The sequence below is a fragment of the Equus caballus genome, chromosome 1, assembly GCF_041296265.1.
Source record: "Equus caballus isolate H_3958 breed thoroughbred chromosome 1, TB-T2T, whole genome shotgun sequence".
In the NCBI taxonomy this organism is placed as follows: Eukaryota; Metazoa; Chordata; class Mammalia; order Perissodactyla; family Equidae; genus Equus; species Equus caballus.
Window position 1 is genome coordinate 139,384,372 of NC_091684.1, and position 26,626 is coordinate 139,410,997.

The 26,626-nt window shown below is 53.2% G+C and overlaps 1 protein-coding gene across 14 annotated transcripts in view; it reads left to right on the top strand.

Moving 5' to 3' along the window:
* Positions 1-26,626, top strand: part of MEGF11 (multiple EGF like domains 11) — a 336,757-nt gene that overhangs the window by 93,537 nt on the left and 216,594 nt on the right. For all 14 annotated transcript variants that reach the window (XR_011439787.1, XM_023655041.2, XM_023655033.2 and 11 more), the window contains 2 exons: positions 20,971-21,076; positions 25,697-25,798. Coding sequence is in view for 13 of the 14 variants with exons in the window: in XM_023655041.2 (XP_023510809.1) it covers positions 20,979-21,076; positions 25,697-25,798 (200 nt within the window). In the remaining variant the exon portion in view is untranslated. The remainder of the gene's footprint in view (positions 1-20,970; positions 21,077-25,696; positions 25,799-26,626) is intronic.

The following is a 26,626-nucleotide window of genomic DNA, read 5'->3' on the forward strand; positions in this document are numbered from 1 at the left end:
GGTGGGTACCAGTGGAAGTATCTCGCGTGAACCTCCCCACCCAACTCTAAAACTAAGTGGGATAGTGGATTTCTATAAGTGACATAAATTACAAAATGATGCTTGTTTCTTAATCGGCTGTATTTATGAGTGGGCCGAGCTCCCTCCCTCTTGTTGAATCCTGCAATTAACCTTTGTAATTGCGTGACAGCCAGCTTCCCACTCCATGTTTTGTCTGAACCCCAAAGGGCTGTGTTCTGAGTGATGCTGACGGGGGTGTGGTCTGGCCAGCTTAGGAAGGTGCCTGGAGGTGGGGACAGCGCTGGGAAGATGGACTTAGCCTGAAGAGATCCATGGACACCGCCAACAGTGATATAAAAACAACTCCTCGCCGACTCACTCAGTCCTCACAGCGACCGCTTGAAGTAGGGTCTGTTAATATCCCCACTTTGCAAATGGGGAAACTGGGGATCCGAGAGATCAAGTGACTGTCAAGGTCACACGGCTGGGCGGAATCAGGAATCAAGCCTGTCGAGATAGTCTGGTGTTATGACCCGCCATTCCATGGAGGGTTTTTCCTAAGTGGCTTTTGGGGCATTTCTGGACAGTTTACTGAGGCACTGATCCCACGTTCCCCATCAGTGGAGCTCCAGGGTGCCTGTGTCTGTGGTTGTGGTTATTTGGGAAAGGATCCGGGAAAGAGAGCCCAGGGCAGTGGGGAGAGGAGGAGGCTGCGTGAGCTACTCCGTCAGGCACAGACCCTTGATGCCATCCTTTCTCGGGCACCTGCCTCGCCTGCTCTTGCCTGGTCTTCTCAGCATCTCCTTACAGCTCTGGACACTGAGACCCTGAATGGTGAGGTCACCCGACAAGGGCCTCCCATTACTCACGGTGAAGCCGTGTCTGGGAACCAGCCATTATTCACTGAGTGCCCTGGGGGAGTGAAGTGGCATGCCGGACCCAGGTGTGGTCAGTCCCCGGGACAGGTGTGGGGCCGGCTGGTGTGGTGGAAGTTTGACCACAGAGAGACATTGCGCCCTGGGGCCCACTATAGCCCCCCACGATTCTGTCTGCCCCAACCCCTCCCCGTCTGATCCCTTCTCTTCACATCTCAGCCAAGTGGGAGATTGCTTGCTTTTCTTTTTCGTTGTTTCTTGTTACATTCTGGGGCCACTGCCACGGGAACCTGAGAAGGGGCACTGGTCAGAGGAAGGGGCGGATGAGCCGAGACCCGAGGTCTCCCTGTAAACGATTTCACATGAATGTGATCATATTATACTTGGTTTTTAGCTCATTCTTTAGAAATCTTTTTAACTTGCTTCCCTCCTCCTTTTCCCCTGCATCAGGGCCTTACCTCCTGCCCACTCAGGGAATCCCTGCCAACATCCCACTCTGTACCCTTCCATTCCATGTCTCTCTAAGCAGACACAAACATGTATGTGTGTGTATGGATTGTTTGCTTTAGAAAAACAGGAGTATACGCTCCAGCCTTTGACTTTTTCCCTTCCCACTGCTCCTGGCAATCCCTCCAACTCAGCCGGTGTTGCTCTCATTCATGCCTTTTAATGGCTGCCAAACATTCCATGGTGTGGACATCCATCCATCATTAAAAAAAATATTTCCCTACTAATAAGCATTCACTTTCTTTCCACTTAAAAAAAAATCAGAAAAGGATCTTTTGAAAATACAACTCTGGCCAAATTGATCCCTTGCTTAAAACCTTCCAATGGCTGCCCGTTTATCTCGGGACAAAGTGGTGGGTCACGGGCGCGTGGAGTTCTGGGGCTGACCCCTCTCCCACTCAGCCTCTGCTCCAGCCAGACGAGCCAGTTTTACTTCTGCAGATGCACCTGCTCTTTCCCCCTCTGCCTGGAGCACTCCCGCCCCACCTGGCTAACTCTTCTGCCTCCTTCAGGTCTCAGCGTACATGCCCCTTCTTCTGGCCAGTGCCCGTCTCCATGTCCCTTGACAACGGCCAGTGACCCCTGAGTCTGGGTCTTCTCACAGGCACTGTAGCTTCCCGGTCACGTGTTGTTCTCTGTGCCGTTAGCGTCTGACTTGATGTGTCTAGCACCTACTAGGTGCTTCTGTGTTGAATCAATGATTGGACAAAGGGCCAGGCTTCAGGCCCAGTGAGGAGGCCGGCAGGAACCCTGGGCTGGGTCACCACTTAAGCGCTTGGAGAAGGGCAGCAAGTCCGCATCTAGGAGCAGGGAGCTGGGCAGATGCCAGAGTGTTAGGCTGGGGCCTCCCCGGGAGGCAGGGGTTGGGGAGGGCAGTGTCAGGCTGGGGCTGCGGAACAGACGGACACCTGAGGGTCACCGTTGGGTCTCCCTGGCAGCCGAGGAGACTCAGGACAATCCAGGGGCCTCGCAGCTTTGACTCAGCTGTGACACCCACCCCTCACCCCAGGTCCGGAAGGGTGTCCACATGGTGCCTGCCTCGGAAAGGATGGCTTCAGGAGCGGGACTGAGTTTTCAGGTGGGAGCACTGTGGGGGGGCCGTAGGAAGTAGTTAGAAAGAGCAAAAGCAGACGAAACAGGTGCAGGGGGCAGGTGGGTGAGAAGGAGGTAGGACGTTCCTCCTTGAGCACATGCTGACCTTTGTAAACAATGCAGGACCAAGGGGGCCGAGAACTCTGGCTCGTTCCTCAGTTCCCACTGCCTTCCACCTTCTCACAGTGAGCTCCGTGGACAGATGCCGGCCCACAGGCTGTTAGGTCTGCAGTGAGATAAGTACAGAAATTGAGAGAAAGCACTAGAAACTCATAGCAGCTTGACATTGATACAGTCAGTGGACTCCTCTCATCGGGCAGGGCAGAGACCCGTGTGGGGGGTGGGGATGGTGAGTCCTACCCTGCGTGAGCCGCATGAAGCGGAGGACCACAGAGCAGGCCATGTCTTATTGGAATCAGAAACAAACTGTTCTAGACGCTGAGGAACCCCCATCCAAACGGTGACCATTGGCTTGTCTCTCTCTCTCCCGAGGGCAGAGCAAGAAGACCCGTGCTGTCCCAGTAGCCAGCAGGAAGGACTTCAGCTAGACAGCTGTAGGAGTTAAAAGTTACAATCTGTCGTCTAGAAGAAACGTAGACTTTTTTCCTCTGAGGTCTTGAAAGAGACTGTCCTTGCTGCCTGGGGAAGGGAGGCCACCCTTGGCATCTAGAATAGCTTTCCTATTGGAGGTCAACCATGATAATTCCTTTCACTTGTGTCATTTATTATACATATCAAAGCCCTTTCACTTGCATTATCTTTTTTATCTTGACAACCACCCTGCAGATGGATTAAAGCAGGAATTATCATCCTCACTTTGTAGAATAGTCAAGAATCAGAGAGGTTAAGTCAGTTTCCCAAAGTTACCCAGCAAATTACAAACAAAAAAGGATAGGGGACGATGCCCAGGTTGGTTGGTTGGTTGGTTGGTTTTCTATCGGAGGCAATGAAGAGGGTGAGGGGGGAACTGAAGGAGACAGCAGTGTAAACAGCAGCTACTGTTTACTGGGTGCCCAATAGTGATAGCAGCTACATTTGTTGCATTTTTACAGTGTATCAGATACTGTATGTGATCACCTCATTTAATTTGTACAGTGGGTAGGATTACCAACTCCATTTGAGGATGAGGAAACAGAGCCTCTGTGACTGTCCAAAGTCACTCAGCTGGTAATTCACAGAGCTGCTTCTTCCTTCAGACCAGCTGACCCCAGAGCGTATTTCCCTGCTGCTCTGCGGGATGCCAGACAACATCCACACACGGTCCTTCCAGGAGCCCAGCATGTATACATGCTCCTGCCAATCTCACAGCTAGAAACTGAGGCTTGGTCACATTAGGAACTTGTCCTAGAGCCACACACCTACTGGACAACCCCACCTAGCTGGGGTTCATGGTGGGCCTTGCAGATTCCTGAGCCTTGCCCTTCTGGCACATTCCGCAGCCTCTCACCACTGTGAGCTGGTTCCAGGGCCCGCAGGTGGGCGCGCTGCGCATGGGTGCCACGCTGCGCATGGGTCGGCCCGCGTTGGACCTAGTCTGCGCCTCCCCCCTCTCTCCATGCAGCAAGGACTAGAAAGTCAAACCCATTCAGCTCAGCCCCTGGCAACTGCTAATTATTAACGCCTGAGCCGCTGGCAGCTCCTCCTTACGTCATGTCACGCGGAAGATTTATGGCCACTTTGAAAGTGGCTTTGAAATGAGACAAAACTCAATATTGAATTTTTTCTGTCTCCTTCTCCCTTTGGGGCTTCAGGGCATATGATATCAGCTTCCTCTCCATTAGCATATTTCTAACGAGCGCTTATTAAGGCGAATTTCCTTGCAGCCCTCAGAGTTTTCATTAGAGGAGGGAGCGGGAGGGAGGGTGAGACACAGCCAGAGGCGGGGACCTCTGGGCTCTCTGGCCAGGGCCTGCGCTCGGCTCCAGCCTCCTCCGAGTGAGCTCGCCACTCCGGGAAGGGGGCTTCCTGCGGCTCTTCACTGTGGGATTCCGCAAGAGGAGCGTGGGTGTTATATGGGGGGCTCACCACGGCCTCGGGCCTCGGTTGGCTCAGCCACTGCCCAGGGACGGGCAGGCCATCACTCTTCTTTGAGCCTCAGTCCCCTCACCTGTATAATGGAGACTATGGTACCTGCCACGTGGCTAAGCCCTGTGGGGAGAAACGGTGTCTGCTTTGTTCACTGCTGTATCCTGAGCACCTGGCACATCAGAGTTGCTCAGTCGACAACGGCTGCATAGATAGGTGGGTGGAGAGGAGAATGACAGGGTTGTCCCACAAATGGGATGGGCCCTGGATGCTAGGGCACCTGCCTGTGGGGGTGCTAGTAAGGGTTTGCTCGTTCACCATCTATGGTTGGGCTCCAGTGGTGGTGATTGGTGCCCTAGGGTGGGCGAGGGGGCTACCAGCCCTGGGATGGGTGGGGGGGCTATAAGCCCCTCTGCCCTGTGTCTATTGCCATAGAGATGTGCTATGGGGAGGGGTCGATGGGCATTCCTGGTACAGCAGCTTTGTTCTCCCCTTTCACCTGGGCCTGGCAGGTAACTTCACTGAGGCTTAGTGGACCCCTGTTTCTGCCACCCAGAGACACTTGGATGGGGTGGAGGAGCCCGGAGAGTCCAGGGCAGGACCAGGATCTTGGCAGGAAGGGGATACCGGGCTAGGTACCTGTACTCTGGGGCGAGAAGGGAGAAAGAGATAAAGGACAAGGTCACCTGCTCCACAGGTTTTCATCTCCATGGGGAGCCCAGCGCCTGCCTTGGGGAGGGGGGTTCCTAGTGGGTGGTCCTCAACCCTGGCTGCTCATTAGAATCACCTGGGGAGCTTTAGGAAGTACTGATGCCCAGCTCTCACCTACAGAAATTTGGTTCTAATTGGCCTAGAGTGAGGTCCCAAACATGGATGTTTTAGAATGTTCCTAGGTGATTCTAACGTGCAGCCAGGGTGGGTACCACTGCTTAGTGTGTGGATGTTGGGAGTGGGAGTTAGATGTCCTGCCCGGAAGGAGTGTGTCTCCCGCCTGCCACTGCCCTGAGCTCTCTGACTGGAGCGCCCTGATTTCTGCCTTAGCAGTTCCCCAGGAACAGAGGAGGTGCCAGAGGAAAGGGTGAGGTGCCTATTGCCACCTCTGGCCAAGTGTCAGCCTTCTGTCCCTGTGCCACCTGGTCCCCACTCTGCTACTGAAACTTTGGGACCCTCCTCACCCTGCTGAGTCCCCCTTCAGAGTCCTCATTTCTAACAGGCTCTTCTAGGGTCAAATGAGACAGTAGATGAGGACGTGCTTTGTAAAAAGCCCGTGAGAAGCTGAGGGATGGTTAAGACTGGGGAGACTCTACAGAGGCCGTTCCCTCCGTCTGGGGAGAGAGGGCTGGTGCAGAGTTCCTGAGGGCCCGGGGAAGCAGGGCCGAGAGCAGAGAGTGGGGTCAGGCTGTGGCCTCCCAGCAGAGGCCTCTGGGGAGCAGAAAGTCAAATTCTGGAAGCTTTCCTGCAGCACCCCGCTCTGCCTCTCTAGTTAGTTGTCTCTTCTGTGCCCCTCTTTGGAGGAGGAAAATAAATACCTGCACAACAGGCTGAAGGAGGTGGCAGGGGGAGACCCTGGCCAGCCACCGGCAGTCCTTCTCTCTGCTCCTGAAGCCCCTTTAGGAGAGGGCTTGGGGAATGGGCTGGAAGGGCCGCAGACATGGGGGTTGACTGAGGGGCTGGGAGATTCAAGGTGCCCAGAACCCAGTGTGCCCCGAGGGCCGTCTCACCATCCGCGGTCCCCAGGCTGCCTTGCCCTGCCCGCCCCCAAGAAGGCTCTACTCAAGGGCCCCCCTTTCCTTTCCCGGTAGCACGGCAGAGTGGGAGGGGCATTGGGTTTGGGGTCTGAAGACCTGGGACTGGAGGTCGGCTCTGTCTGCTATCAGCCATGTGACCTTGGGCAGGTCTCTTTCCTCGCAGCCTCAGTTCTTTCACGCAAAAACAGAGACCTGCTCTTGACCCACTGATCCAGGCATTGGCTAGTTATCAAACCTTTATTGACACCTAGCACTGTGCCAGGTGCCGAGAGCCCCGGGAGGGACACCCTCCTCCCTGTCATCGGCTCTTGCTGCAGAGAATCACTGTAGAACTTATTAGAGCTGAAGGGCCCAATAGTTCAAGTTTGGCTCTAAAATTACAGGACTGTCAGTCAAGGTCCTTTTATAAATGGGGAAACCGAGGCTTAGAGAAGCTGTTGAGAGTCTTCCCGTGGTCCCTTGGCTGGTGGGTGATGCTGGGAAGCTCAACCTCAGGCCTTAGGCCCATGTCCTCTCCTCAGGCGAGACCACCCACTCGAGAAGTTATTCTAGCTCTGCCTTATCAGGAAACAGCCCAGAGAGGTGCAGTGACTCATTCAGGGTCACACAGTGATTATTGGCAGACCTGGGGCGAGAGACCTGGTTCTGGGTTTCTCTGTCTCTGGCCTGGTTATCCGGGCCTTTGGCCAGGTGCTCAGCTCAGGCCATCCTTGGAGCGCTGTCAGCAGATTGTGCCCTCTCCCAGCTCCTCCCCACAGCAACTGCTGAGTTGCTCTTCCCACATTTCTATGCCGCGACACATAGACCCACAGCTCTACCATTTGGCTTTAGTGATTGCTCCACAGCGGGTGAAATTGGTTTGAAATAAATGTCTCCCCTGCCTTCCTCCCTCAGGGTGATTTTATCCTCGGCTCACTCCGTGGAGTGATCGAGAGTCTGGCATGCGCCTGTTCCATCTAGATATGTCCTCTTTGATGCAAAGATGTTGCCACGGCTACTGCTGAGCCAGATGTTTCTTGAGAGCCGCGCTGAGGTGGCTGCCGAATTCCACGACACGCTGCCCCTTCGCAGCTGCCTTGGGATGCAGCCCAACATCTCGGGGCGCAAGGAGCAGAGCTGAAATTTATGAAGGGCTAGAAGTGCTCTCACTTTGTAAGGTATTAGAATATTTCTGGCTGGGGCCCTGCTCACTCCTGGAGCCCAGACCCCTGTCTGCCTTGCTGGGGAAGTGGCCCCTCTATAATCAAATCCACTCCACATCCTCTGAGGGCAGGGGAGGTGCAGGGGGTCACGTGCTCAATGATTGATCCCATTCAGATCTCTCACCAGTTATTACTGCCCCCCTCAAGCTAGCCCGAAGGGTAAGGGGTGGGGCTTATCCCCTTAAAGCCCTGTCCCCGACCTCTCCCTTGATTCCTCAAAGCACAACTGAGGCAAGATTGGCACATTTAAAGAAGGTTGTTAGGCTGAGAAACGACACAAGGGAAACACATACAGAGGACGTTGGAAACTAAGGGAATCCGGTCTAGGGGGTCTGCATCCCCATCTGCAGCCTGGTCTGTGCTCAGGAGCATCACCCGGCCCAGTTTCTGCAGTGGAGGCACGCAGCCTCCTGACCTATCTCCGACGTCAGAGCCATAGGGACCTTCAAGACCGTCTAGTACTTTCTCAGCCAAGTTCAAGAGTGAGTTCAGCCCTAATGCCCTGTGCCGTCCACTGTATGTAATAGGCGGGCTTTTCTCCTATGCATCTAGAACCATATGAGTCATGTACCATCCTTGGGAGAGTTGACACAATAGTCCCTGAAATTATTTTCTGGGTTCAGATGATGAAGCTCGGCTAAGGAGGGCTTCCTCTCAGCTAACAGGGGACAGTGAAGTAAGGAGGCAGGAGATTTGCTCAAAGTCACCCAGCCAGCCCAAGCCAGCCCTTTTCTCACGTGGCATAGTGCCCTCCTTTCCTCTGCTCAATCTGAGCATGGAGGAAGCTCTGGTCCAAAGGGATGACCCCATCCCTCCCCTACACATCACACAGCACACGTGCACACACATGTACACACACACTGGCTCCTGAGTCTGAAGGACAAAGACATCCCTGGAAGCATAGTGATGGACAGGCAGGTGGTCCTGAGTTCGGATCTAATTCATCAGCTTCCCAATTGTGAGTCTGTTTTGTCACCTGTGAGTGGAGATCGTGATCCGTGCTTCATAGGGCCACTGTGAAGACTGAGATGGGCCAGGCCCCCAGCGCGGGGCAGGCGCTCAGAAACATGCATTTCCTTCCTTCTTCCGGTGCTCAGTAAGATGCTCCGGGGCTGGTGAGTGAATGAATGTTCACTGTTTGACTCCGCTGTTTGTCTACATCTGGGTTCTCATCCAGCGAGGGATATTGACAGAGTCTTCTTAGGAGGTGCTCTCAAAGCACCAAAGGTGGCATTACTCACAAGGCTCACTTGAGCTTGGATTTGAGACCCGATTTGCTAGCCGGCTGTGCACACTCAGGCCCCCAGACCCAGCTCCTACCCATCCGCTCCTCTTCTATTTCTTCTCCTCCTCTTGGCACAGCCAAACGTCGGTGTATGAGAGGCCTACCATGGTTTCGCAAGCTTGTGGGCTGCCTCCCGTTCCTCCCACCCCACTGAGTCCCTGTATGTGTTTTGGCAAATTTAGAAATTTGTGGGCACACCACAGAGTTAGATGGTTGGGGAAGCATGGTTTAGACTTGGCACAAGCTTCTCCATTCCTACAGAGTGGGGATTCAGTGTATTGGAGGCTAGCATCTCAAGGGCCGGCCTGCCTGGAGAAGGGAGAGGCAGAAAGCCACCGGGAGAAGCTGGAGTCCCAGGGGGATCCTGCCCCTGCCTCTGTTTCACCTTGAGGAGTGGGCAGTTCAGATTTCTGAATTTCCTCTTGGGTTAGAAGCTAAGCAGAAAAGACCTTCCTGTGGTTTCAAGGCCTGCAACCAAAACCCTTTTGCGATTGTGCCTTTTCCTTTCCTGCCTTGGTAAGTGGCTTATGATGAGTGGGATTCAATCCCTCTGGATTTATTGGGGTTTTGCATGATTTCAGGGTCATCATTCCTAAAGGCCTTGTCCTTGTTCAGGAGTGGATATGAAGCGAGGGAAATGAAGCTGAATAAATTATCAGCAAAGAAGCTAGTCCTGGAAACTGCTTTTCAGGAGAAAAAAAAAAAAATCTCTCTGGCTCTGGGGTGGGAATGCGCCAGTGAGAACCAAGCCTGCCTGGCACAAGTGGGTGTGGCCAGCTGCTTTGGTGGCGTTCCGGTTAATTGCAGGTTCCAGTTAATTGAGCTCTGGTTACATTTTCTCTTGGACCCTGGTGCTCAGGATGGCTGTGCCTGGCTGGGCCTGACTCAGTGACACGGCTCAAATCCTCCTCACCTCCTCCTCATAACCTGCCAGGCCTCTCTCAAGCCTAAATGCGTCCGTCGGCATTGTTCCATGGAACCCTCAGAAGGAACCGCTCTGACATGTTAAGCTTTTTAATTTAGCACGTACCGCGCGTGTATGCCCCCAGACAAAACAGAATTGATTTATAATTCTCTTAATGGAAGCACAGGCTTCAGTTGCTCCAGAAATAGATCATTACCTCTGCCACCTTTTGTAATTTTTTCCCTCCCGTTTTTTTTTTTTTTTAACACCATTGTGGTCTAAAAATATGACGTTTCGTTTCAGCCCTCTCTCGTAATCCACTAAATGGCAGACATTTCTTTTTAGACCTTTAATTTATAGCGTGTTTGTTGGGTTCACTTCATTAATTAATGTTCTTCCGAGGCCCCTGTGCCAGAGTCTTTGTGTAATCCTCTCTTACAGTAAGCAGGTGCTTTTATCCTTAATGAACAATTTCCTGGAAAATACTGAAACAAACAACGAATAATCAGGCCAGGAACACGATGAATCTGGGAGTTGTGCACCACTCTGCAAATTAAACCCGGGAGATGGGGGACAAATTTTTATCAGCCACAGCGCTGTTTTAGTGGCTTCTTCTTCAGGGAGGGGGCGAGGGGTGCTGAAATTCTGGAAGGTGAGCGAGCTGCTTGCTCCCCCAGGAAACCAGAGTTCAGACGACCTGTTTTATCGCAATGGCGTGTGGCTGTGAGGATGGCAGTCAGACAGCCTAGGCCAGAAACTCAGCCAAATTGGCCTCCGGTTCCAGACTTGGAATCGTCTCCAGCTTAGACTGTGGGTCGGCAGGGCCTGGGCTGGGCCGAATTGTAAACTTATTGAAATTCATCTTCAGTCTTTCTCTCTGTTCTGGAAGGCTTGCCCCGCCCCAGCGAGGGAGTCCTTATGGGAGGACCCTAAGAAACTCATTCTCTCTCTGCGCACACACCCCCAGGAGTATTTGTACCGCATCCCCCTACCCCTAGCAAGAGGGCAATGACTGTATTTCACGCAGTGTTGTGCTGTTTACAGGTCCTTCTCCTAATGCTTATCTCTTTGGCCTCTCTCCACCCTGTGAGTCAGATTTTCTAACTGTTCCCACTTGACAGAAGAGGAAGCAGGGACTCCCAGAGCTTTGTGACCTCCCCAAGGTCACACATTTGGCAAGAGGCGGAGCTGGGATTAGGACCCAGGAACTGAGATTCCAGGGCTCAGGTGCCAGTTACCCTTGGAGGGGCAGAGCCTGTGGGGGTGCGGGGGACAGAGCGAGCCCTGGAGTGGGGTGAGGCACTCCCGCCGACCTGGCTGGACTTCGAGCCAGAATTCATCAGTGTCATGGACCAAGGGCTGCAATAAATTTCTTTTAAAATCTGAATACTTGATTCATTTATTATACTGGATAGAGCTGACAAAAATCATACATTATCCATCCATTTTCCTGTGTGGTAAGATCATTTTGGGTCTTTGAAATGGCATAATGTTTTTAATCACAGCACGGATACAATCGCAGTGCGGTCACGTGCCGTACGACTGTAATGGCAATTCCCCCCAGGGCTCCAAGAGCTGCATGGGATGCTCCAGAGAGTGGCCTGTGTCCCTGGGGTATCAGGCTCTGGCTAGGAATCCCTGTTCTTTGGGAGGATGCACCCTGAGGAGCGGTGGGGGAGGTCCTGGGGTGGAGGAGGGTCAGCTGTGGGGGACCTGTCCAAAGGGGCCTGCCCTCTTTGTTTGCAAAACGAAGATAGTTTTATTGTGGTCTTCCAAATTTTAAATTTGAGATCAGCTCATCATAGAAAATGTAAACAGACAGACAAGTTAGAGAAGAAAGTTAGTCTCCTAAAACATTGTCACCCGGAACCCTTGTCAACATTTTTAACATCCTCTGGACATCTTTCTGTTCTCGCTCACTCTAAACACACACTCTCCACACACACGCACAGAACATTCTATATAAATGTGATCATAGTGTTCATGCTGTTCGGTAACCTGTATTTTTCACGTAATAATCCATCATGGTCATCTTTCCTTGTCGGTGAACTTATATCTATTATCATAAAATGTCTTTGCTTTTCTGATTATAGTGACAATGATGCTCACTCTAAGAAACACTAAATAGCAGCGTAATGTTTGACTTAGAAAGCACGGGTCCTATGATACTGCTCCCTCCCCGCTTAAAGATGATCACTATTAACGCTCCAGTGAGTAGGCTTCCCTATTTCTCCACACATTAATATTTTTAATGTTTGCATAATGTTTTGTTATGTAGATACGGTAGAATTTATTTAGCAAGGGCTCCACTGATTTAGGCATTTCGGTTGTTTCACTGCTGCAACAAATATCTCTTTATTAAGAGATGATGCAGAAAACATTCTCGAACCTCTCCTTGGCCTTGTCAATTTTTCAAAGTTAAATCGCAGAAGTGGAAAGCTGGGTTAAAGATATACACTAAAACATGGTGTTGTGTATTGTCGAGCTGCTTTCCAGAACACACTGATGTGCATTTCCACTACCAGTGCACAGGCATAGAACCCTTCAGGCTTTGGGATGGTTGGTGTCTGACTTCAGAATCTCCTGGCTTAGATACATACAGAAGGTCCCAGAAGGAAACCTGGAGAGGCTGCCCTAGTCTGATGCCCACGATTATGGGCCGACAGCCAGGCCTCCTGTTTAGCTCCTCACTAGTGGCCCCCGAGGTGTGATGGGACAGAGGCTGCCCTGGGGTGGGCACTGGGCTATAATAGCACAATGTAAGAGGCCAGTCTTGCAAAGGATGCTGAGGACTGGACAGAGAGGTGGGCGGGAGCTAAGGGGCCCAACCATCACAGTGCTGCTGATGCCTGCATTTCCACTTCTGGGCTGCAGTTTAACTCCCAGGAGAACCTGTTTTTCTCTCATCCTTCCCATATAGCAAGTAGGAAAAGGAGGCTCAGAGCAGTGAAATGAGTTCTCCAGGATCCAAGACTAGAATCCAGTTCTTCTGCCTGCTCTGCTTTATCTCGCTGCTGGGAGATGAGGTAAACCCAAGGTTGGGAGGGGAGTGAAGACAGAGAAGAATGTGAGGAGGGGAAGGGCAGCGAAGGAGACACATTGTAGATGAGCTTGTAGAGCTGGAAGGGTCCAGGAGGCAATGTGGTCTGAGCCCAGCCTCTAGGACAAGCAGAGAGTGAAACTCAGAGAGGGAAAGCAACCTTTCTTAGGTCACACAGCAAGTTAGTGACTTAGCAGACAGAGGGGAAGAATGGGGCCCATGGGAAGCTGAGCTGCTCCTGAGCTGAGCTGGAACTCAGAAGACCCAAGGGGGAGAGAGGAAGTGCAGCTGCTCTGAGTCCTGACAGAAGGGAGCTGGGAGGCTGGACAAGCCTGTGAACTGGCTGCTCTCCCTTCAGAAGCGGCAGCCCTGATCAAGCGTGGATTCAGAGGCAACCGGAATGGAGATGGGCCAGATTCAACGTGGGGGCGACCTGCAGGCATGTTAAGGATCCATTCCTTCAGGGGTCTCTGATATCCCATCACATTTGCCCCAGGCTTCCTGCCGGGGAAAGGCCTCGTGCTTTGAATTAAGCCATATCCTGCGTCCCCTGCCCTCTGTCCCCTGCCCTCTCTTGGCTCTTCCCACACACCCTTCAGCAGTGTTTGGGGTCTTGGGGGCGGGGTCTGCCTGAGTCATCTTTCTGTCCCACAGCAACTGGAAAGTGTTCAATAAGTGTTTGCTGAATGAATGGATGAAAGATGGGACCTGTCTTGATAATTGTACAGTTAAGACTCACCCAGGAGTCAGCAAATAGATACAGCCAGCCTAGATTTTCCAGCAGAGGGTTTTTCCATCAGTTTTTTATCTTCCCCCAGCTCCTTAGAAATTCTGGAGTTCAGAATTAGAGAGTTGGAAGGGTTTTTAAGGTGGGAAATATGGATTGGGAGGAAACATTTTGGTGAGCATCTTCTATGTGCCAGACGCTGGGCCAAGTGCTCTACCTGCTGACTCATTTACTGTCCTAACAGCCCTGTGAGGTTGGTCTTACCTAACGTGATCCACTGAGCCCCAGAGCAGGTACATGATTTTATCCAGGTGACGCAGCCAGGAAGGCGGAGTCAGGATCTGAACCCAGGCCAGTGGACTCCACCATTTCCTTCACACGAGCCCCGCCATCAACATGTCATGTGACCTTGAGGGAGTCACCTGGGGACAGTTTCCCCTCCTGTGGGACAAGGCATATTGGACGGTGGATGCTCACAGGTCTGTCCCGGTGCCAGTTCTGGTACCATGCATCTTGCCCTTTAGCCCAGGTGGGAGACGGACCTTCCATTGATGGGTGGTTCTCCAGGACCCCATCCCTCAGCGATCTGTTCCCATCCGGGCACTTGTGGTTGCCTCTTGTGGTCTGAGAAACGTTTTTTTCAGAGTGGGCAGGAATGGGGACTAATCCCCATGGGGCTGTGTGATCCTGAGTGACTGACTTGTCTTTGGGGATTTTGTGGATGTCGCGGGGATTTAATGCCGGGCGTGAGGGCCTCCCACAGTTCCGAGAACCCCGCAGCCCTGGGAGGGGTGGGAGGGGCAGGCAGAGCAGGCCTGGAGTGGGCTGGGTTGGGGGAGGGAAAGGCAGCCTCGAGGTTGGCCAGGCCAGCTGAGTGTGCCCTGATTTGCAAAGAAATGGAAAGATGGAGATAATTGCTTTGTGAGAAATGGAATGGCCTAAGAACACAGATAAGTTCTCTCCCTTCATCTTCGGAGGCTGGGGGTACGGTGGCTGCTTGCTGGGAATGGGAGGATTGAGGGTCTGGCACCCAGAGGCAGCACATAATGGGGGCCCTAAGGCGGTGCTTTATTACTTTGGCATTTCTATACGGCGCCCTCCCCCCACTCCTCCCCACCCCCCGGTCCCGCACCCCCGCCCTGGGGATGCGCTGTGGTTTCTCTGGGAGCCTGCTGACGTCAGGGCCACTTCGTCTTTGCAGGGCTGGAGGGTGCAGGGGACAGGACAGTTTTTGACCCTGATTGATGGGCATGGCAGGCCTCCCTGGTGCCATTTTCAGGATTTGCAGCCGGAGGCTTCCTGGGCGAGGAGAAAGCAGGATTTATCGGCGTGAGGAGCCCGCGTCAGAGGAGGACGTGTCCCACGTCGTCGCAGGAGTGACTCCGGTCCCCTCTGATTTATCCGGCGGGCGGGCACGTGGCGGCCCTCCGCGCTGGCGCGGGAGCGTCTGCTGCGCTCCTGCAGTCAGGGAATCAGGCTCTTGGAGATTAAGAGCTGTGGGTTTATTTTTTAAACTCGTGTTTTAAGCGCAGGGTGATTAGAAGGCGTTCAACATAAACCCAGCCCGGGTGGGATTGCTGGAGGCTAGAGGCCTCATCCAGGCAAAGGGCGATGCTGCTTAATCAGGGGGCTGATCTGGCTCCTCTTTCCAGCTCACACTGATCAGACCCCAGCAAGGCCAGGGGACAGAGCGGGTCTCGCAGACTGGGAGCCACGGAGGGAACGGCAGGCGGATGAAGGGGAAGGGCCCCCCCCCCCCCCCCGGGATGCTGACCTTGGCATTTGCCCCATTATGTGCACACTTGGCTTTTTTGTTTTATTCAGGAAAAGATAGAGAAGTGTGTGCGTGTGTGTGTGTGTGTGTGTGTGTGTGTATCTTCTATAAATAGAAGACAGAAACCTCTCTCTCCCCCCGCACGCTGGGAGGGGTGTGAGGTGTCGCTCTATCACTCCCAGCGAGGCGTTTGCTTCTGCTGCTTCCCGGGCCTGAAAGCGCCCTTTCATGAGGCGCGAGGAGCACCAGTCAGTCCCCCAACTGCAGCTCGAGCTATTGAGTGGCCTTCAATGCCTGCCTTGTGCCGGTCCCTGGAGCAGATGTACCCCGGTGCTGCTGGGGTGGCCAAGGCAGGAATCTTTGAACTGCTCTCAGAACGTCGTGGTGCCCACTGTGCCCATCACCAACAGATTTGTGTTTCCGCAGTGCAGTGTTAACGCAGCGTGGAACGTCCCATGCAGTATGACCTGCTGTCGCCACAGGTCTTGGGTGGCCTCTGTCAGGCCAGACACAAGTGATGTGGCTGGGCCTGAGGCTGGAGGTGGCTGAGAGGTGGGAGCAGGTGGCTGGCTGTAGAGACAGTAGTCAGTTGACATCGATGAATTGAGCCCCCTTTACATGCGGGTGATGCTCTGGGTGCTGGAGACAGCAGTGAACACACAGACCAAACCCCTGCCCTCGTGAAGTGTGTTTTGGTGGTGTGATACAAAGGGAAGGAAGAAGATGGGGGGCAGTTCTCAGCCCCAAAGGGAAGAGCTGATACCACGTGTAGATGGAGAAAGCCCCCTGCTGCCTGGTCCTCCAACACCACCGGCACGTTCCTGCCTCCGTGCGCTTGCTTGTGCTGTCCCTGCCCCTGAAATGCCGTTTCTCTGCCCTCTGCCTTTCATATTCTGTTCATCCTAAGTCCCATCCACTCCACAGGGTCTTCCCTATAGGAGAGGAGCAATTTCCAGAGTCCGTAACAACTGTTCAGCAATGTAGGACAAGGACAACAGGTGCATGGCCCCTGTGTGTCCCTCTCCACCCAGTGCCCACAAGAGGCGTTACTAATTAATCCTGGCACACCTTCCTGCTCAGTCCCAGTTTCGCATCGTAGCGTTCCAAGCAGCCACGACCAGTCGATCCCCAGTGTTGTGTGAGTAGAAACCTCCCAGGGCCCACAGAATAGTGCCTGACCACCGCCACCCCTGCCACCAGTGCAAATTTGTTGAGAAGGAAGGGCTAAAAGAGACTGGGATGGACAGAGAGCGGTTCTGGGTACACGGATCAGGCTGTAGTGTCCAAGATTTTGGCACAGGCAGGAGGACTAGGCAGGTGGAGGAGGCAAAGCAGGTGGGGGAGGAATTTTGCACAGATGGACTGTGAGGTCATAACAACTGATCCCAGGGCAGAGGCCATCTGTTTGTCTGTCTGCCCTCTGCCCCAGTTTTATGTATCTTGGCTAATGTGAGCAGCTGGTGTCTGGCCAGGTGTGTGCTGCCACCAGAGAGACAGGCTGCACTCTACAGGTGCTGGTGCTGGTGCTGGCAGGGCCCCAGCGAAGGCAAGGGCCTCTAGAGGATGCTGCCATCTCTAAGATCTGCTCAGCCTGCAGGGCCACCGAGGCCAGAACAAAGGCCCAGGCTAGGAGGAGGGATCCTTGGCTATGATGTCAGTGTCTCTTGAATACCAAGTGGCAGATTCTCTTTACCACCACCTGCTAGGCACAGAAAGCTGTCAAGTTTTAGAATAAACAAGGAAATACAAACTGTAAAGATGCAGATTGACAGGACCAGGCCTCTGCTCAGACTAGATCTTGATGGAGAGGAGCATTTTCCCGAGCGGGTATCCTGAGGACCCCTGCTCCTCGAGCAGCCACTGGGAAGTTTGATGGGAAACACTGGGTGAAACAGGGTCGAGCAGGTCTTCCCAGATTCTACGGTACGCTGCTGTGAATGTTTAAGATGAGGACACTGCAGGCCGCATTTCCTGAACTTATTCACACATAAACCTTTGGGAGAGTTCTATAAGCATTTCATGTGACTAGAGTTCTAGAGAACTCGATTTTGGGAGATGCCTCCCAGAGGGTCTCACATCCCCACCAGTGCTCCACAGTGAAAGCCCCCTGCTGCCTGGTCCTCCAACACCACCGGCACGTTCCTGCCTCCGTGCGCTTGCTTGTGCTGTCCCTGAAATGCCGTTTCTTTGCCCTCTGCCTTTCATATTCTGTTCATCCTAAGTCCCATCCACTCGTCAGGGTCTTCCCCACGCCCCGCAGTGGGACTTAACCGCTTGCTGCTTTAGTCTCCTCCACCAGACAGCAGCTGACTTGTGACTCCGTCGTGTCCTCCCCAGCACAGCCCAGGGCTGGGCAGGCGGTGCTCCAGGAGTGCTCGGTGATGAGTTCAGGCCACAGCAGGTGTGCAGACTGACTGCGCCTGGGGGCAGGTGCGAGAGGCTCGCCCCCTGGCCACTTTCTCTCCCCTTGACCCCTCTGCCCAGTTGATGGGGTGTAAAACGCTCATACCCCCAGTCGGGAAAGAAGTCTCTCCACCTCTGGAACTTGGCTCCCTTCCTCTGCTCCTTAATATGCAGGGAGCACGGACAAGAGGGACGGGAACCAGCTGATCTATTTATATGCTCTCTTCCTCCGAAGTGAAACCAGGGGCATTTTCTTATTTAATTATTAATGCCCTAAATCAGATGGTGGCCGCCGTGTTAACCTCTGTCACTCCGAATGGAGTTGGACTAATAACCGCCGCGGCGGGATTGATTCTCCCTCAGTCAGCTCATGAGCATATGTCTTTGGGATCTGTCCTCTGGGAGACAGCCTGGGGGAGCCCCATTAAAGCTAACGGCGATGAGTTGTGCCCACGTGGGGACGGCTCTCTGCTGACTGCTCTTTGCTCTGCCTCAGTGAAGTGTCTGAGACAAGTAGAAACACTGTTTCTAAAATCGCTTCCTAAAAGGAACTGACTAGTTCAGCTTAGGACTCGACCCCACCTTCAAGGTGCTACAGACACTTTGGAAAGATAAAGTAAACACGCTGGAGAGATGTCAGTGCAAGATGGGGAGTGGTAAGTGCTGGGCCATGTGGTCCAAACTGGAAGCTAGAGGAGTGTCAAGCCCTGCAGCGGAGGAGGGGGCTGGGGGCCGGAGCTGGATCTCAAGTGGATGGTCTTTGGATATGCAGAGTTGAGAAGGAAGGGCATTGAGGGCAGGGGAGCAGGGTGAGCAAGGCTGAGAAGTAAGAAAGAGCAGGAGGGAAGACCAGCCTGGAGGGGAGGAGGAGTGGGGGATAAGGCTGCATCCCTTAGGTTGGGCCAGGTTCAAGAAAAAGTCTGAGGGCTGAAGGGGTCTGAGAGGAGTCAGCTCATCTGCCCTCAGGCTGGACGTCCTCCCCAGGAGCCCCCTGCTCTGCCAGCCTTAGCGCCATCACACTGATGGAGGAGTGGGGCCTCATACCGCCAGGTCCCCCTCCACTTCCTGTGTGCTCATCCAAACACCTATGACTCCCCCTGTGCCCTGGTATCCGGGTACCTGACTGTCAGTGGGAGTCAGTCAGCTAAACTGTCCTGCCCAGACCCGACTCTCAGAGAAAGAGATTTTCGTGAAGATTTAAAAAGATCTCCCAAATTATAGCAGTGATCCAAGTCACCTCCGTCTCCTACTTCTCTCTCATCACCTTGGATCAAAAGGGACCAGAGGAACAATCTCCTCTTGTCCAGATGGCCTCATCCTTTGATGTTCTAAGCTTCATAAGTTTGCAGATGTGGGCAGGGGGGGCCTCTGGGGAGAATGCCGGAGATTATGGGAGCATCCGAGGTAGTGAGTCAGGGCCATGGAGAGAACCGAGGCAAGCCATCCTCTGCAGTCAGCATTCAGACTCTGCCTCCAGAGCGCTGTGTCTGTTTGTTTATTTCTTTATTTGGTTTATTTGATGCTTGATCAGCCCAGAGCCCACCTGGAAGAAGATGCTCACCCCCAAAACTCAGTGCCACGTCCTGGGCAGGCTCTTTCTCGTTGGAGTTATGTCTGACAGAGTTATGTCTTTGAGGAGAATGGGTTGAAATGGCCTGCAGCCCTAGTGCTGGACAGGGTCCCGCTCAGGCGCTGGTTAGGTCTCCGAGGACTGGGCTGGGGTGGGGTGAGTGGGTAGGGGAGATGTGAGCGGCTGTGGCTTGCGTCCTCCTGGACGCTGCCAGTTGAGCAGAAACACCAATTCTCTTTCCTAATTGATTTTCAGAATGCATTTAGCCAGATTATTTCCAGATCTCAAATAGAGAGAAAAACCTCATTAATCATTAATTTGGACCCCCACGGTTATACAGAATTTGTGACAATTTGTTTACTTTTGAAGGAACTGCTAAGAAGGAGTTTAACAAGGAAATTATTGGGGATGGAGAGAGAGTGTTTAACCTTCCACGAAGCCAGGAGCTCCATTTAGCTTCCCTCTGGGTACGGATGGGGGCGTGTGCCACATCCATGCCACTCTGCTCTGTGCCGGGAAGAGCGGGTGCTTCCTCACCTGTAAACTCTGGGCCAACGGACTAGAAATCCTCAACCATTTCAAGCCTGGGGGGAACCCCTTTCCAATGTCAAAATATTGTCTATACCATCCCCGCCCCCAGTTATTAGAAGTTGCTTTTTTTTTTTTTTATAGTGTGGCTGATTGAAAAGAAAAGCTACTCTCAATTCAGTAAAGCTTTTAAGCAAATCACGATAGCATCTATGTACACATGAAGAATAGTGCTATCTTTCTGAGTCACGGTGTTCATGCAGTCTGTAGCTGATGTCTGAGCACATATGAATTCCAGGTCCCTTGGAGGTGGCTCTGGGTCCCCGGGATTCCACCGGGTGGCAATCCTTGGGCAGTTCTCTAAGGCTATAGGACCCTGGAGTCCTGGGGTGTTAGGGCAGGAAGGAGCCTTGGGGGTCATTTCAGCCACTCCTACCTTAATGGTTCTCTGCCTCTATGAGGAGCCCTTTGTTGGGGAATCCTCGGTTTAGAGGACCAGGGGGTTAGTGTTCTGCATAGGCACACTTCACACCTGTCACAGGCTGTCACTTCAGAGCCTGGATCAAACTCTATAAGCTGCTTCCTTGAAGGCCCCTAAAGGCTGCTCAAGCCCTTCATCCACGGTGGGAATGACGTACAGTGACTTGCTTCCCTCTGGGTGTCAGTGAGTAACACCCCATTGGAGCAAGAGAAACCAGGCCCAGCCTTCTGGGTGGCTTGCTTGATCAGAGCTGCCTGGAAGGGTTTGCTCAGCTCAGCTGCCCCGAGGGCCACAACAGACACCTTTCTTCTCCTTCGTCATGGCAGGAGGAGTAGGGAGAGGAGGTGAATGGGAAAGCGCATCGCAGATGAGAGAACAGGGCGTTGCCTTTAAAGTAGTCTAGATCAGGGGTTCTTGGTCCAAGGATGGGCTCAGGGGCCTGAGGACACCCTGAAATCATAGCCAAATGTTGTACATGTGGGCATTTTTCTGGGGAAAAAGTCTCTAACTTTCATTAGATTCTCAAAGCAGTCCACGAGCCAAAAAACTTTCAGAAGCCCTGGCGTGGAATTTCGACTTTTCCCTGACTCGGGCTTCCCACTCCCGGTTACTCAGAGCTGGAGAAGTGCTGCCGTGTTAGTGGAAGGCTGCAGTGTAAAATATCAAGTGCTTGTTACACCGCGAGGGTGGGAAACTTCGTCTGCCGAGCGAGTCTGTTCTGCCGCTTCCTGGGAGATGTCTCAGCGCCAAACAGATGCCTGGGAAGACGGTCTGATTAACGATGCTGCCTCTTCTGTTCTCCTGCACAGGGCCTGCGATGGCGCTCTCAGTGACAGGGCTCATTGGCTTCTCCCTCCTGCAAACCATCCTCTCTCTGAACCCCGAGGACCCCAATGTGTGCAGTCACTGGGAGAGGTAAGATGTGGGTCTCAGATGGCCAGGCACTCCCCGGGGGCCTCGCCCTGGGTTTGGCACTGTTGGGATGCAAGCAGAAGCAGGAGGTAGAGAAGCTGTCCACCAAGTCCCACTGGGGAGACAGCAAGATGCTGAAAGACAGGACAAAGCAGTACAGATTCTGTCTGAGACTCAGCCCTGTGGCAGCTCACGGTGGTGGGGTGAGGGACAGGCCACTTAAATGATGCAGTCTGAGGGCTGACAATGCACCCCAGTTCCTCCCTGCATTCACGTTTCCCAGCCATTTTACAGAGAAGGAAGTAGAGGCCCAGCGGGGCTCAGTGCCTGTCCGCAGCCAGGTGCAGTGCCGTGAGTGACTATGGTCCAAATGTGTTGTTCTCGATGCTGCGATGTCATTCCTGGTCTCCCAGACTGGCAACAGTGCAGCAGCTCAGATGCGTGGGGCGGCCAGCAGCTTGCCCTGAGGAGGATAGGTGAGGGGCCCTTGCTGCTTTTGATCTGGTAGGGATCGGGGGGCTGCCAGGGGAAGGGCAGCCAAGGACCACTGCAGAAGAGCTGGCTGCATTCTGGCTACGGCACTATGTCCAGGGAGAACAGGCCCGGGCCCTGCAGACGGCCTGACTTTGAAGCACAAGGTCAAAGTATTGATTTTGGTGAGCAGAAAGACAGTGACCAGAGACCCAATCAGGAAAAACTGAATTAAACCGTGGAATTGATTGGCCGTGCTGACCAGGACGACTCTGCCACTTAGATGTTAATAAATCAAATGAATAAAATTAAGATGAGGGCCTGATGGGGGAAGCGGATGGTAGAGGAGGCCAGGTGAGTGGGACCATGCCCGTGAGGGTGAATGTCTCAGCCCCATGCAGGGAAAGGCACCTCACCCAGGGCCCCGGATGGACTGGCTGGGGAGGCAGAGGCACGGGGCCTATGCTGGCGTGAACTCTGGTCACTGGGCGCTCTACTAGGAGTCCTACAATGTCGAAGCAGGAGCGAGGGCAGTGCTGTCGTGTGCCCCTTTTTGGTGAAGTGGGAAGAACTCACTGTCTGTGATGGAAGACCTTGCTTCATTCTGGCCTGGATTTTTCCACCTGTTAGCCCTAAGACTTTGGGGAGGTCTCTGAACCTCTCTGAGCCTACTGCCACCTCTGTACAGTGGGGAAATAATGACTCCTGCCTCACAGGCTTGTTGGACGACCAGGGGACCAGTTGCATGAAAGTGCTTTGAAGATCATAAAGCTCCATTGTTGTCTTTCCTTGTTGACAACTCTGGCTTTGCAGGAATGGTTATCACAGACTTGAATGCACATCAGTCTCACTGAGAGAGTGGATGAAAAGTGGGGTCTCCTGGATCCTCTCCCCAGAGACTCTGATCACACAGGTCTGGGGTAGAGCCTAGGAATATGCTTTCTTTTTTTTCAGGAAGATTGGCCCTGAGCTAACATCTGCCACCAATACTCCTCTTTTTTGCTGAGGAAGACTGGCCCTGAGCTAACATCTGTGCCCATCTTCCTCTACTTTATACGTGGGATGCCTGCCACAGCATGGCTTGACAAGCAGTGTATAGGTCCAAACCCAGGATCCAAACTGGTGAACCCTGGGCCTCCAAAGCAGAATGTGTGAACTTAACCACTGTGCCACCAGGCCGGCCCCGGAATATGCTTTTTAAATAAGATTTCCATGTGATTCTAAGGTGACTCAGGCCCCTTGCCCCTTCTGGTCTTGGTGAGTTTACACCTTTATTTCCCAGAGAGTGAGAGAGACATCAGGTGGAATTCCACATTAGTCTCTGGTTTGCGACTGCAGTCTCAGCAGCCTCCTCTCATCCACCTGTCCCAGCTGAGGCACAGTTGCTTCCTGCCGATGTCGGTGCTGTATCCCAGTCCCCAGAATGCCTCCCCCCTATTTGCTCACCTCTGCCTTTTCCAGTGCCTCCAACTAGGTCCCTCTCCTCCAGGAAGCCTTCCCTGATGGCACTGCCCACCCTGACTTCCCTCTTCTCTGAGTCCCATTTGCACTGGTGGATCAGCTCAAACTTAAACCAAGCTCTCTAATTTTCTAAACCTGCCCAACATGAATCTGTTTGGAATGTGAAAATATTCTAAACCAAGACTGCACTGAGCTGGCATTTCAGGCCAATTGGGCTCTCAGCTTAAGTTATAGCTTTGATGAGAGGACAAGGAGTGACCCTAACAGCTAAAATGAGGTCTGGGGACCCCTGGGCTTCCCTGGGCCCGAGGGAGGAGGCCTCGCAGTGATGCCCCGTGACACGAGATGCCTCCTTCTTCTTGACTTTTCCAACTGAGCTGCATCCAATTACACACGGATGGGTCTAGTCTGCATCATTCCAAAAGCCCACCCCAGTCCCCAGAGACTGCTTAGGGAAAATCTCCCAGCTGGATAAATGCTCCTGGCAGGCTCCTCATTAATTACGTCCCTTCACCACAAAGCCCAGTGGAAAGACCACCGACCCCAGCTAGTAAAGCCCAGCTCTACAGGGTTAATCTGGCCGTTTATTAGCATGTTGGCAAATGAGCGTGTTAAACCACCCAGCCATGAAACCAGGGGCACACACTTCGCCCTGAGACTTGGAGTTAGTTCAAGATCTCATTGCCAGACTCGCTCAGCTCAGGGCACCCCCACAGAGCCGGATCTGTCCCCACCACCTCCTCCCCACCCCTCTGTTGGGCTGATGCCTTTTCTCTGAGCACCCCCTGTCCCCATCAGTGCTGGGAGGGGCACCTGAACCCCTGAGTGCTTAGCAAAGGCAGGGCGTCTGTTCTGTGTGTGAGTCTTGCTCCCTCATCCCTGCTGTGGTCAGGGAGGAACGATCCCCCAGTGCCTAGCACAGGAGGTGAACCGTTGCCAGTCGTACAATAATGGTGGCCAGCGTGAATTAGACACTTACCGTGTACCTGTTAACATTTTACATGTATTATCTTGTGTTAAGCATCTTACATGTGTTATCTTGCTTTATCTTCCTACAAGCCTGAGAGATAGATACTGCTCTTGCCCTCCTTAATCCTCCCCAGAGCTACATGGAGTCCCTGGTAATATTTCATAGATTTACAGGTGAGGAAACGGAGGCTTATGTGAGTTAAATAACATGTCTAAGGACATGCTGCTAGCAAGTGACAGGTTCGAACTCGATCCAGAGCCCGTGCACTGTTATCCGTTCATTCTCCTGCCTCCAAGTGAGGCGCTCAGGCAGCGTGTTGGAGCACAGGGTCATGGAATTTCCAAGTTGGAAAGGGCCTTTGGGAAACCAGGGTGGGTGTCGAGCTGCCTCAGTTTCTCTAAGCCTGGAGATAAAACAGGGGTTTGGGCCATGTTTGCACAGCTCTGTGCCTCTGAGGCACCTCTCTGATGTACTGACTGGTGGAGGCTCTCCAAGGGCCCTGCTTACATCCTCAGTGCTTCAGAGAAGCAGAATTTCCCGCCACCCTCAGTCCCTGCACACTGCTGACTGCTCCTGGCCTCCTCTTTCTCACTTCTAGACCTTGAACCTTTTGGGCATCAGAGAGCCTGCTGTGGACCCACTGGAGGAGGTGGCCTGCCCAGCCCCCTTGCAAGTAAACCAACGGTTTCCTCAGGCAAAGCAGACTGGCTTTTATAGCCTGGACCTGGCCATCTGGCCCAGGTCAGGGAGCCTTCTGGGGGAAAACACTGAATAACACCAACCTCCATAAAGATTAATTCCTGACATCTCAGCTGAGGTCCTCTCCCAGCCTGCACAGGAAGGATGAGTCCTCACTTTGCATCACGGGTTGACTGCCTTTTCATGAAACCCCTGCCAGGGGACGGGCAGGTGGAAGGGCTTATTTTGGTGAAGCTGAGACCTGCTTCCCTGTGGCTTCCGCCCACTGGTCCAGGTTTACAGCTAACAGGCAGGATGGCAAGATGCCACCTCGATCAGGAGGTCTGGGGGCAGGTCCTCGATGCACCCCCAGGTATACTAGAGACATAGCAGAGCCTAAGGTAACTGGTGACCTTGGGGACGTCACTTATCCTCTCTGATGCTCAGTCTCCTCATCTGTAAAGTGAGGATAACAATGCCAACTACCTTAAAGATCGTGGGAGGATTAAAAGGGATTAAAACACTTAACATGGGCACTCATATTAGCAGTTATTGCTACCAGCTGTGTGATGTGGGCAAGCCGCCTCTCTCAGAGCCTGTTTCTTCATCTATAAATAATGGGACCACTTACTTCATAGCATTGCTGCAAAGACCAGCTTCCATGCATGTGCTTTAAAAACCATAAAGATCTGAACAAACATAGAGTATTTTAAAACTTGCTGGCTCTGCCTTCCAGAGCTTCATAGAATAAACCTAAACCCTCTTTTATTCATTCTCTATTAAATGAACAAATGAACTAGAATTTCAGAAAATGAGCTGGGCCAAAGGGCAGTAGGGGTTGTGTGTCCTGGATCCAGCTGGGGGGTCAGGAGGTTTGAATGCCGAGGGCATCCATGGGTGGAAGGGTCGTGGGTCAGGAAGAGGTTGGAGCTCCTGGACACTTGGCTGTGGGTCTGGCTTCCCTGGGGAGGGAGACCCTAACCTGATATCAGCTCAGCCTCCCAAGGGCTGACCACAGCTTCCGTTTCCTGTCTGGTTCTCAGCTATGCCGTGACCGTCCAGGAATCGTACGCACACCCCTTTGACCAGATCTACTACACGCGATGCACAGACATCCTTAACTGGTTCAAGTGCACCCGGCACCGGTGAGTATCTCTCGCAGACGATGGGGCAGGGAGAAAGTGCTGGGCCCTCAGGGCTTGCCTTGTGCACGTGGGTAAAAGACCCCTATAGTAGAGGTGGTTGGTGCACCAGCTATAGCCCCTCGGTACTCACTCTTCACGCAACACCTGAGATGCTCTCCCGAGAGCTTCTTTCTGGTCCGAGGAGCTTATGGGCATGGCTGGCCAGAAGTGCCAGAGAATTAATGCCCTTGGGGGCATCCCTCAACCAATGACTGATGGGGAGTTGGTGGATAAATACCCCAGCTTCCTCCCCCTCAGGGTAGAGGGGACCATTCTGAGCAAGTTCTACACTGTATCCCAGTGGTCCCCAGGGGGATGGAACCCCAGTAAACTCATACCAGTAACCTGCTCAGTAGCACACCCTGTATTGGCTGCCTTTACTTCCCTGTCTCATTTTTCTACTCCCTCCCCGCCCCCCCCCCCCCCCCCCAGCCCCACCGAGCGCTTCCTAGGATCACCTCCCAAATAAACTGCTTGGCCTTGAATCCTTGCCTTAGGGTCTGCTTCTGGGGGCAAAACCCAACCTAAGACAGCTGCTCTCCGAGCAGATGTAGCCCATGCCAGGGCATCTGGCTTGGAGGACAGAGTTCAGGCTGGGATTCAGCAGCCTTCAGGCACCTTGGCCAGGCTGCCCACGGAAAGCGCTCAACCTGAACGATTGTGTATGGGAATCCTGCTCCCTTGTCTGCAGCCCTCCTGCAAATCATTCCATGCTGTCATGCCACTCGGGGAGAGAGAAGAGGAAGAAGAGAGAACATGTTTTGTTGGATGACCCTGAGCAAGTCACTT